The sequence below is a fragment of the Bemisia tabaci genome, chromosome 4, assembly GCF_918797505.1.
Source record: "Bemisia tabaci chromosome 4, PGI_BMITA_v3".
Taxonomy (NCBI): Eukaryota; Metazoa; Arthropoda; class Insecta; order Hemiptera; family Aleyrodidae; genus Bemisia; species Bemisia tabaci.
In genome coordinates, this window is record NC_092796.1 from 38,437,642 (window position 1) to 38,450,028 (window position 12,387).

Consider the following 12,387-nt stretch of genomic DNA (forward strand, 5'->3'; position numbering starts at 1 on the left):
CCTAAGAATGGAAGTCCGAGCCGCGAGCTGCGAGGTCCGTAAGTCGGAAGGGACGTAAGGCTTATTGTCTTACCCAACGGCCACCCCTCCCGACTCGCAACCCCTCGAACTTCCCCTGTTTTTTCCTTACCTCCCCCCGCCCCGAGTCTTATCTCGCCCCCCGCCACCCCGCCCGAACTTATTTCCTACTTTCATTTTTCTTCCACCCTCTTTCTCTCTTTTTTTTTCGGGCGCGATTAACGCATGGCCTCACACCAGTCCCGCGCCCCGATCGGCCCGGTGCATTTGCATCGGGTGTTTTTTTCCGGCACCGCAGTGTTTGGATTTTTCCCTCGAGCGTGTTCCGGTGCGAATGGCGAGGATCTGCGTTTTCCGGGTAGGATGTGAAGTAATCCGCGTGCTATTTTTCTATGTTTGTGTTTCACCTGCGGCCCCCACGCTGCATTTTCAGCCGCAGCGGTTTTTTTTGTCGCCGGTTTACGAGCGATTGATTTCACCGCCGACCTCGGGTTCCCACGTGTTGCGAATTTCAGTCTACGGTTTTTTCTATTCTTTTTTTCGTACTTTTTTTTTTTGAATAATTTAATAATTTACAGTAGACCCGGGAAGGAGGGGAGAACTTGTGAAAAATTCGCCGTCAGGAATATTTTTATTCATTCATCCGAGTACGGAATCAGGGTGGACGCGTATTGAGAGCCATTCAGAGCCAATATATATATTTTTTTAAAAAAAAAATACATAAATAAATAAATAAAACGGAAAAATGTTGCTCAGCGATACTATAATTTCTCCCAAATTTTAAACGTCGAGGTCTCTCAGAATCATATGTATAAAACTATAACCCGAGCATGACCACCACAAAATTCTAAAATTACTCAATGGCATTTTCGCATGTAGAACGTTGTTATAACAGCTAGAAAGCATATCAATTCCAGTTTATTTTTATTTGAAAATTTTGGAGGTTGTAGAAATGCCCTTCAATGGAGAGGCAACCTATATAATTTTGATTTGTGCATCATAGAATTGAATCACATCCACAGGAAAGTATACAACCTAATTTTTCTCATATTAGTAGAGATCGACCAAAGTAGCGAGCAATGAGCATCTCAAGGATCGTAGCGAAAGTCGCGCCGCTAATATCTCAAACGGAATGCAAAAGTTAGTAGAACAGATTTTAAAATTCCAACGAGGGAAGGGGTGCAGAGAAAAGACGAGAGTGAAAGTGCAAGAGTTCCCAACGCAAAGAAGTAAAGAAGCGGCTGAAAAGCACTTTGCACAGAAGTCAAGGGAACTGCACTTCTATAAAGGACGAGAGCAAAGGAAGGGACACCCCGGAATCGGCCTACTTTAAAACGAGAGTGCAAGATGCATAAAATCCGAGTGCTGATAGACGATACCGGAAAAAGAATGCAAGGAAAGAGCGAGAAAGCCCCGCGAGAAAGCAGCGGCGGGAGCGAGACGGAAAGAGAGCGAGGAGCGAAAGAATAAAGAGTATCATTAGAGGAAGAGGAACGGCCGGAAAAAAAGTCGAAGGGGAAAGGGCTGGACCATTTTTTCCGGGGCATTTTTTTTCAACCCCTTGGAAGGAGTCTTGGTGGTGGGGTGGGCGGAGGGTGGCGCGGCGGGGGCGGAGTGAAGGCGGAAGGGACGCGGTGGAAAGTCTTAGGTGGAAAGTGGAGGGGAGCGAGACGCCGGCGCAGTGTTGTAAGGAAAGTATCGTAAGGGAAAGCACAGAAGGGACGCGGCGCGACCCTGGCGGCGGGCAGCTTTTTCTAAGAGATGGAGCGAGAAAGACGGAAAAGCGCGAGAGAGAGGAGTTTAAGAGGGATTCCTCGCGTCTCTTTTCAATTTTCCTTCGGAAAAGGACCTCTTTCTAAGGGATGGCGAAGACGCCGACGCCTCTCTCAGTCCGCGTCGGGACGCTCGCGTATACGCTTCTTGCCGAAAAGACGCCGCTTTTTTTTTTATCACCCCGCAGCCCGGTCTCGTTTTCCGATGCCCGCGTCTTTCGAATTTTTTGCCGCGTTTTTCCATTCCGCCCCCGTATAAGTCCCCTTACTTTAGCTTACCACCTCAGTCGAACGTGTTTCTTAGACTTGAAACTATCTGTACCCCACCTCAAGGTACCTCCGCTCTGCTACTCCTTAGCTTTACCTTAAGATTTTCCTTCATTTTCCTCGATTGTTTCTCCGGACTTAGTGCAATTTTCGTCATGTTCCGCTTCCGTCACTTATATTTTCTCCGCTTTTCATTTTTGTAATTTTCAATTTTTCAATTTTTATTTTAAATTGGTGTTTACATTTTTTTATATATTATTACAAACCTCTCGAATATTTTCAGCAAATATTTTATCTTAATTAATTGAAATGTTCATCGTTCTAACGCGTTGTGTTCTGGTGTTTTAAGTGAATGTTCACGGTTTTTAACGTCGTGAAGTACACCCCACCCAAGGATTTATTTTCTCATCACCAATTTTTCATCAGCCTGCCACGGATGTTTGAAAAAAAAGTTCAGCTTTCTTGAAAGTTTAAAATAAAAATCGGATAAATTAGAGATTTTGTTTTTGTGCCGTTTTTGTTCAAGTGTTCACGCGTTTTGGAAATCTCACTCTCGAATGTAACGATGACATTTTATTTTAATTTATTTATCTACCTGTTTATCAGTTCCTACATTCGCATGGTTTAATTCATTATTTTTCAAATTTGTGTGACGTCCAATCTTTAGATTACAACTTACCTTGCTCTACGAGTGCTTTGGTGGACTTCAAACATAATTTTATCTCTTTACGTATGAAAATGTAGAGGAAAACCATAAACAAAAATAGTGCATACATTTTAAAATCCATTAAAATAAGTTTAGTTCCGAGCAATTCTAAAACACAAAAATACACATTGAAAATTATAAACCGGTATCATTCTGTTGATGACTACTTCTGTTCTACATCATTAACAAATTTTGAAATTAATCTCACAGTGAACTATGATAAAGACAGAGAGGACGGATGACTGCTCAGACGATGCATAACGGGTTTATCAGTTTTCTAAAAATTATTTCAAGAACCTAATTTCTAAAGATAAAGTTTCGAGTATGTAGTTCTTTCAATAATTATATTTTTTACAGAGTATGCACATTTTTCAGTTACATTTTCTCCCCGTAATACTCTTCAAATATTTTTCAGCGTAATGATGGAGATTCATTCATGATTTTTCAAAATTGTAAAAAAAAATTATTGCCCGTGATTTTCATGAACAAGTACTTAAAATAATTCCTCGGGACAAAATATTTCAATTGATGGTAGATAGTCATTTTCGGAGCTGTTTAAACCATTTATCAAACGCTTAGCTCCTAGTTTTTTTCAATGCGCGTATGGATAGAAGGTGAAACTTACTTTGTTAAATCTGAGGATAAAAAGGTCCGAAAAATCCAATTACATATCATTTTAGCTTAACCATGAACACATAAAAGCATTTTGTATTTTTACGTCTATTCTTGGATGTGCTATTTAAATAATCTTATCCGTCTCAAAAATGAAGGGCATAACAGGATTCGTGAAACAGTGAGTATAATGATCTACAGGAAAAAATAATGACGGTTTTTGAACATTCTAAATCGCCAAAAAATACATCTCTCCTTGAACGGTTGCTGGAATTGAGGTCCATATCCGAATGGAGTTCTTCATTTCAGTGCCTTAATAAATCTGAAATGCACTCTGGAAGATGTGTTCTTAAACTATAGCTGTATTCACTAATTTTTATGAAATTTTTCGAATTTTAATTCAATAATTGAATACCTATCCGAACCCTACGTATTGAAATAATGAATGACAATTATGATTGTGGGAAGGAACATAAAAAAAAAACGTTCACGTGAGTTTTCTCCTGCCTTGTATTATTGCGCAAATATTCCATGTTCAATTTGAATCAAAATGAGTTTTAAATTGTTGACATGTTTAAAATTATAATTGGAACAAATTTAAGTACAGAAAACCATTAGGGCATCAAATATCAAAAAATCAAATTGGGCCGCGAAAAATTTTCCTTCGGCTTTGTTCACCGAAAAAATAGCAAACCTTTTTCAAGTGCGTATATGGGTTGGTGCGTGGTGATTTAAAGCTTCACAGAATTGTAAACTCACGTTCTAGCAACAGAATAAACTAAAGAAACAACTTACTCGTGCACGTGACGATAATAATGTGGTGTCATCAACAGAGCAAACATTATTTCAAGGATTAGTTTTAAAAAACATTTTAATTCTCGCGGACGCCAAATTTTCTCCCCGCAGTATATCAAATGGTCAAATGAGAGTCCTTTCATGAAATGATAGATCTGGCGATTTATCAACTTTTAACTTTGTCATATTTTAACAACCACTTAAAATTAACTTTTCTTGTCTGTCTCTTTACAAATGGATGTCTACCGCGAATCGACACTCCAGAAATGATTTTGTGCACGGCCGATGATAGGAGAGGAGGTTTCAACGCATCCGTCGACGGGATTACGATTGCGTCCATTTCGTGCAACGGAGTATGCACAGTTTGAGATGCAGCATAGCACAAAATATACTGCCTTTGGAAGAATGTAGAATTTTTTTTTATTGTTTCGTATCAACTGCATGCTTTACGATGTTGATTTACTTTTTCCTCCGTATTCCATTATTATCGCGTTCTGAAAAGGAAGAAAGAAGGAAGAGCAGGTAGGGAAAAACTGATTTCAAAAAACTAAAAAAATAATAAAAAAAATAAAAATAAATGAATAAGAACGGGACTTGAGGAGTAAGTCAACATCGAGAAACTTTTTAACCTGATAAAAACGACTTGATAAACTTGAAGTTCCTAACGGAAGTTTGTTTCTGTCTGTTTCAGTTGACACAAGTAAAGTCGAAGCCAAGCGTTCGATTTGACCCTCGACTATCCCAACTCCGAAGCTCGGGGCATCCGACTGAACGCACCAAGTGACAAACGCACCATGCGGGACCCGAAGAGCGATCACTCGCGGGCCTAGTTTCCTGATCTGCCTGGAGAGGGCAGCACTGATCGGCCCTCCCTCGGGGTCACCCCTTTCGAGCGCCCTCGAGGCCCTCGACGCCCCGACTCGACCCTACTCTATGCAGGCGTGAGCCTGCCCATTCTCCTCGAGATTTTACCGACCTCCGACACCACGATCTCGGCACCGCTAGACCTCCGCTCCTCCTTGGAGGGCGACGACATGTCGACGGACATCCAGCAAGCGGTGCTGCTCCAGCGGCCGGTGTTCAAGATGAACCCGGCCGCGGACTACTGGCACCAGGCGCGGGGGCCGCCCACCACGGCGACGCCCCCCGCCGACGCCTCCAACAACAACAACTCGGCGACGAGCAACAACAACACGAGCACAACGACGACCAACACGAACACGAGTAGTCACAACGGGACGACGAATAATTCGGGTAACGGCAACTCCGGCAACGGGCAAAGTCGGCTCAACCACTTGATGAGCGCCGGGAGTCCTCTGGGCAACGCCATGTCACCCGGGGGTAACAACGCCGCCAACAACGCTATAGTTCCTTTCGTCTCCGTCAACACCGACACGACCTCCACGCCAGAACCGCTGCTGCCTTCCCCCGCAGGCTCCTCCGCCTCCGCCAACGACCCCAAGATCATCACCGAGAAAATTGTCAGCGAGTTCCAGGTGAGACAACTTTTCTATTCCTTTAAGTCCTTTCTGCAGTAAATGTTCTAGACAGCATTCGCACCCTGGGCAACTCAGCAGTCGGCGTCGAGCATCTAAGTAGCATTTTTCAACGGAAAATTCACGATTTTTGGGAATTAAGTTGCGATTTGATTACTTTTCGGCGGTAAAATTGCGAGGATCATCACCATCCATTGGAGAAGAAAACACATTGGATCTAGAGTCCAGACTCTTGAAAACATTGACAAGAAAAAGGACTCTTGATTGAATCAGATTTAAGCTTAAATCAAAAGGAAATCCGCTCAAATTAAGAGGCTTGGTTCTTGATTTAAGCCTAAATCTGATTGAATCAAGAGAATTTTTTCTTGTCGATGTTTTTAAGAGTCTGGACTCTAGATCCAATGTGTTTTTTTTTTCCAGTGTCTGAGCAAACATCCTCGATCTTGTCGAAATTTCCGAGATTTTTCGCGATTTTTTGCTCAATCATACTGCGATAAATCATCGTCGATAAAATCGCGATTCCGTTGCAAAATGCGATGAAATCGCGCAATTTTTTATCGGATAATTTTGCAATAAATCGACGTCCGTAAAATTGCAATACATTCTCCCATCAAATCGCAACTCATTGCAATCACTGCTACTTGGGATCTTGGCCGCAGCTGCCGAAATTACCACTGCTGAGAACCCGAAACACAATGTTGATTTTTCTGCAGTTCTACCGAATTACAATGGTCAAAACTGAGAATCTCAGCTCCAGCAACCTGTCTTTTTAGGGTGCGGATGCTGCCGAAAAATTGTTCACCGTGCTCACTTGTATTTTGGAGATGGCAACATTTGACTTGCAGGGGCAGCAACTGCATAAACACCCTGTATAGCTTACCTAGTGGACCAACTATGACAATCAAAGACACCAAGTTTATCAGGAAACAAAGGAGTTTGGTATTCAGTTCCTTGGGATAACTTTTTGAGATTATCATGTAGTTTATCCTTTTTTCAGAATTGATTATATCGATGGAAAGTCTGGGAGGAAATAAACTGCACTTTTTTTCTTTTTTTTATCTGAATTGATTTCATGATTTTTTACATCAAGAGGAGGGTGGGCGAGTTGTTGATATTTAAGAAAAAAAATAATGAGTTTCACCATGAATATGAATTTTTTTCCGGCAGGTATAAACAAAAAAAGATTCTGAAATTTACAATTTTTTACAAAACAATTTTAAACCAGCATACATCTTAATTGCCAAAGAACTTCATTCCTTCCTGCTAGATTTGAACTGAATATGGCCGTTTACAGGCAAAGGGACCTTAATCTGAGGAAGCAATTTTCAGTGGAGCGAGTTTTATCAAGAGAGGTTAAAAAAATTGAGTCCTCTTTCGACGAACAACATAGCTCAGTGTTCTAAAGAATAAATTTCAAGCTGTCAGTCCACTTTTGAGTGAAGAGACGGCGTAAAATTGCATCATTAGTTGGTGATTCCGAGGTCTAAACATGGTACAAAAGGAGTTTAACTAGTATTTCTTTCTTTTCCTCAAAACTGCATTTTTGAACTGTCCATTTTAAACCGCCTTAACTCCGGTTCGACTATAGATTTTGAGAATGAAGTTTCCAAATGTTTGTAGAAACATATTCTACGCTCTGTTATCAATCATCAATTTTCTGCATTTTGTGTACTTACGGCCCTTTTCCTGTGAACGGTCATAATTCGTGAGGTTAGCAATTTTGTTAAGGCAACATTTTTCTTACACGGGGCAAAAACTGCATTGAACCTTAACGATAATAAACTGGTCAATTTAGTTGTCCAGTTTAATTTTGTTCGATGCATAAAAATGTCTTGAAAAAGTTTTCAGAGCTCAGTATAATAACTATGAAATATGTTGTTTAGAGCTTGATAGGAGTTAGGGGTGCCTAAAAATGTCATGAGCTATTCCCTTAAGGTTAATCTTCAGCTGTAGTTCCGAAAAAATCCACCACGTCGCGCTGCTAAAATCCGACTCCGAAATCAGTGATTATTTAAATATCACAATAGGTATCTTAAATTCTAAGACTCATAAGTTCTAGCAGCATACGTCTGGAATCCTTAGAAACAAACGCGAGCTTTGAAAGTCTAATAATAAAAGCTGTAAATTGATCCCAGTTTCTCTTACGGGATATCTGTAAGTGCGAGAGAGACAGCTCACGGTGGGAGAGAGATATCTGCCAACTGCTGAGAGCGATCAAGCGCGATTGGTCGCATCAAGGTCATCATGCTTAACCCTACTTTTTTCTGGGATCAAATTGCAGAGCTTCAGAAATGACTTTTCACGTTGTTTTTAGGGTCAATAGGAAGAAGAATGTTATAGCTAGAACTTATTTATCTTCGATTTAAACAGAAATTCCTTCAACTTTTATAAAAGCTCAAGGACTCACGTGGAGCTGTACGGACTCTAAAACACAGCGGTGGCGCCCCCTGCGCGGAGAAATTTCTTACTTCACGCAGCTGTAGATAAACCTTAAATAGTGTTCCTAGGATACAAAGACAAATACATCGATATCATAAATTCTTATAATCAACATGGATTTTTAAGGGCGAATCTTCCTTTTTACAGAAACAGGCGTATGCTCTGATCTAATTTTAAAAGTTTGCTTAGTGGCTTGCGCGGATTTTTTTTTAATCGGAAGTTTATCGAAAACATATATTCCTTCCTAAAGTGACTAAAAAGACCAAACAAGTCATTGATTACATTTAACAAAAATTGACTGCACAGCTTAGATCAGTGTTTTTTAGTTAATCTCATAGTTGTGCACTACATACATAGAAATATACACTATTTTGATCTCTCCTCTGAGGTGTTAATGGCTCAGATGTTAAAAGCACCAAATAAACGTATCTACCAACCAACCAACCATACTGTAAGCCTCCAATATATTCTAAATTCGATTTTTGGCGCTTCAAGAATGGGAAAAATTGTTTGACGTATTTCAATTTTTTGCACACAATTTTTTATCGAGAAGAGTGAAAAAACACACGCGCACCATTGCGCCCTTTAAATCACAAGAAAACTGGCTGGTAGTCCACTTCCTGCGTGTGTTCCGCCATTTCGGAAATTTTGCCTCCCGCGTCTAGCAAATTATCACTTTCGAATCTACACACATAAGGCCCGTCTTAAGAATCGTTGGATTTTGAATAGCTCGATTTTTCCAAAAATATTAAGTACCTACGAGCCTACAGCTCCAAGCCATCAGTATTTCGAAGACGACAAGGCGAAAACTTTGGTACTCCTACTTGTACTCTATTAACATAGTACCTTCAACCATTTTCAAATCATTGAGATCAATTTCTGCAGATTTTACCTTACAAATTTTTCTCAGTGTTATTGCGTGATTTTCACGGAAACAAATACAAAATTCGCCTACCGTAAAAAGCGCACGCGTGCCTATATCTGCCCTATCCCGAGTTAAACGCAGTCAGAATCGTAACTTAGAGGACCTCTGTCGTCAGAATCGTAACTTAGATGACCCCTGTCACTTTCCCGAGTTCCATATTTTTGAGCGAAGCTGAAAAACGCCCGGAAAGGGAGGAAGGGAGCCATCGGGGGCCAAGAAGGGGGCCGAGGAACAGCATTCTTATCATATCGAGATCGATTTCCTGTGCACGGTGCATGTCAACATTCAAGATTGTCAGCGGGTCCCCCGACCCCCCCCCCCCCCATTCCTGCCCCCGTCCCTCTCCCTCCCCCACGTGAAAACTGCTCCGAAACCGAATCCCCGCTGCCGCCGAGTTGCCCCCTGGTTTAGAAGTTGTCAGATGGTGTCAATTGAGTCGAAGGGGGTTAAAAATAAGGGAGAGGGATTTAAATTGAAAAATCGGAGAATAGAGAGTATATCTGTAAGGGGATTCAGGGGGTGTAATTAGCTCACTTGAGTGTCGTGGTATTAATAAATGCTATTAGATATTGTGGGCCAATAGTTAAATCGGCATTTTTTTCTAAAGCTGAGATAGATAATCAGTCCATAATTCTATCTAAATTATGAAATTATTTCTGAATTCTGACGAGGAAATAATCCGAATATAAAGAAAAGCTCCTAGATGCATGTTTGATTAATGCATGATCTATCATGATGAATGTTTACCCTAGATAAACAGTTCTTTTAAAATTTCTCACTGCTTCATAATATAATACAACTTTTTCAACAATTTTACCATGTATCGACTTATTCTCATTGGTAGCACTGAAAGAGCTTATATCATTTAATTTGTCTGAGTCCAATCCGAGAAAATCCTAATGGTGACGTCACAACTAGTAGCGTCTATAAAATGTTAGCACGCTCTCATAATCAGAGCAGAAACCCCAGCGGGAATTTTTTACATTCGTGAGAACGAGAATTCCCTCGGGAATCCCCGGCTAAATCCAAAAACTTAGAAAAATACAGGCAAGTTCTTACTGACACACGGAAATTAAAAAAGCTTAAACTTAAACGCTAAAGCTTAAACACGCCTAAAAAAGCCACTAAAAGAATTCCCGAGAACTTCTCCGTTCCCAGCATTTGACTTTCCCATGATCTTTTCCGTTCCCGGCACTTGAATTTTCCGGGATCTTTTCCGTTCCTAGCAGTTAACTTTCCCGGGAAACTTTGAAGGGATCCGAGTTTCCCCAAAGACCGGGGCGATTTTCAGTGTTTCATTCAATAACTAACATCATACTGCGCAACCCCCGAAGACTTCACTCTCAGTTAAAGGGGCCATATTTGTACATGGAGAGGTGGCAACCCCGCCTAAGCAGTCTCGATCTGATTTCTATCAGGAATACACCGATGCATAGGATACACGCGCCATAACTTCAGCGCAGGGTTGTCAGGTCGTCCGATTTACTCAAATATCTATCATAGAAATCGGTGCAACTCCCGAAGATCCGGCAACAAGGCTTGGGTCGCCTCCGACACGCGCCTTTTAGTATAATTAAACCTGAAAAATATGTGCATTTTGAGGCTGCAATCCCACCTATGCAAGGGCGTTCGCGCCCGTGTCAACCGTAACTCAGCGCCTGCTTTATTTCGCCTGTTTATATTAATATTTATATTTATATTACTGCGCAATTTCGCCGTGCGAGGCGGGAACCACCCATCGTCCGCCGCGAACGAGGCGGGGTTGCGCGGTTTTGTCATAGGCGGGATTGTCATAGGCGGTTCTGGGCTCTGAGACGCTGGGCTGAGAATGGCCGATAAAGTAAGTGCCGTTTCAATGGGACTTGCACTCCCTGCCTCCCGAGTCTCCTTGTCAAAGGAACATTTTGCGCTTGTAGAATAATTGGAGGAAGTCGGATTTTTCCCCTGTCGCCGGTGATCGACCGCTCATAGAAACTCGACGGGGCAAGGGTGTTGGTGTGTAAGTCGGGTGGTTTTATAGGTGGTTGTCCCACTCAATATTCCGCTGACGGACGAACCTCGGTGTAATCGCTTAGGAGGGATACAGAGACTTCATTTCAGATACATCTCGGGCGGGAAGGGATTGCGCCAGCGGAGAAAACGTGAAATTGATGGATATTTTTAAAGTTTTTCGAAATTGGCCAAAGATCTTTTTATAAAATTGAAAATTTTAAGCCTTTAATCTAACGTCTCCCCCCTTCTTAGTTTAATAGTCCGTGAACATGATCAAAGACACATAATGTTTGATTATAACTATCGGATACGACGCATTAGAGAATCTCTGAGGCTGTGAGTTCCTTGCCACGTTTCAAGGAAAAACTATTGATGGTAATGAAGAAAAAAGTGGTTTTTGGATTACAACGAATCTGTTTTGTCAGATTTAGTTCTTTTGCGAGGAAGAGGTCATTATTATTTTATAAAATTCCATGTGTCTTTCATAACATAACTAGAAACATTCTTGAAAAATTATAAACGAAATTTAAAAAGGTCAGAGTTCCTTCAGAAAATTAAATTAAAATCAAAACTTTTGAGACACCGCAATAAAGGGATGTGCTTTTTTTGTTTTTCCCATCAGTATGTACACTGGAAAAAAAACACATTGGATCTAGAGTCCAGACTCTTAAAAACATCGACAAGAAAAAATAATCTTGATTCAATCAGATTTAAGCTTAAATCAAGAACCAAACCTCTCAATTTGAGTGGAATTCCCTTTGATTTAAGCTTAAATCTGATTGAATCAAGAGTCCTTTTTCTTGTCAATGTTTTCAAGAATCTGGACTCTAGATACAATGTGTTTTCTTCCAGTGTACGCTTGCAAAATTTCAAAAATTGCTACACATGTTTAAACAATTTTATAAATTTCTTCAATGTGAACATTGAATTCCATCCATGCTAACGCCAGACCAGCGATATCACCAAGATTTTCCCCGCCGCTTGCAGGCATGGGCGTCGGCGTACGGCTGGCGCGGCGTCCAACAATGCCACTCGCTGCGGGGGTCTTACAGAAAAAAAGCCCGGGCAGCTTTCATATTTTATTTTATCCTGTTTATTTTATTTATCCCGCGAGCACCCGGAAAACTTTCGCCATTTTCCCGAAGCTCACGGTAGGGGGGAGTAAATCCCGGCAGATGGACGGAGCTTTATTATTCGCGGGTCGTCGCGTCCAGGGGGGAGCACCTCCCCCCGCCCGGCCCGAAAGTAGGCGGACAAACAGAAGTCACGATAGGAGGCGAGTCCGAAAAAAAGTCCGAGGCGGTCAAATGTGTGTTGATTGGTTATCACATGCGCGGACGTGTGAACGTGTGTGAATGTGTGTGC

General features: G+C 41.3%; 1 protein-coding gene across 7 annotated transcripts in view; it reads left to right on the forward strand.

Moving 5' to 3' along the window:
* The window catches only part of dati (zinc finger protein datilografo), a 169,018-nt gene that overhangs the window by 60,768 nt on the left and 95,863 nt on the right, over positions 1-12,387 (forward strand). For 6 of the 7 annotated variants that reach the window (XM_072299807.1, XM_072299806.1, XM_072299809.1 and 3 more), the window contains one exon: positions 4,862-5,666. In XM_072299807.1, the coding sequence (XP_072155908.1) occupies positions 5,205-5,666 (462 nt within the window). In that variant the 5' untranslated portion in view covers positions 4,862-5,204. Of the gene's footprint in view, positions 1-1,771; positions 2,124-4,861; positions 5,667-12,387 lie in introns of those variants that run through there. The other variant, XM_072299808.1, reaches the window with a different exon arrangement.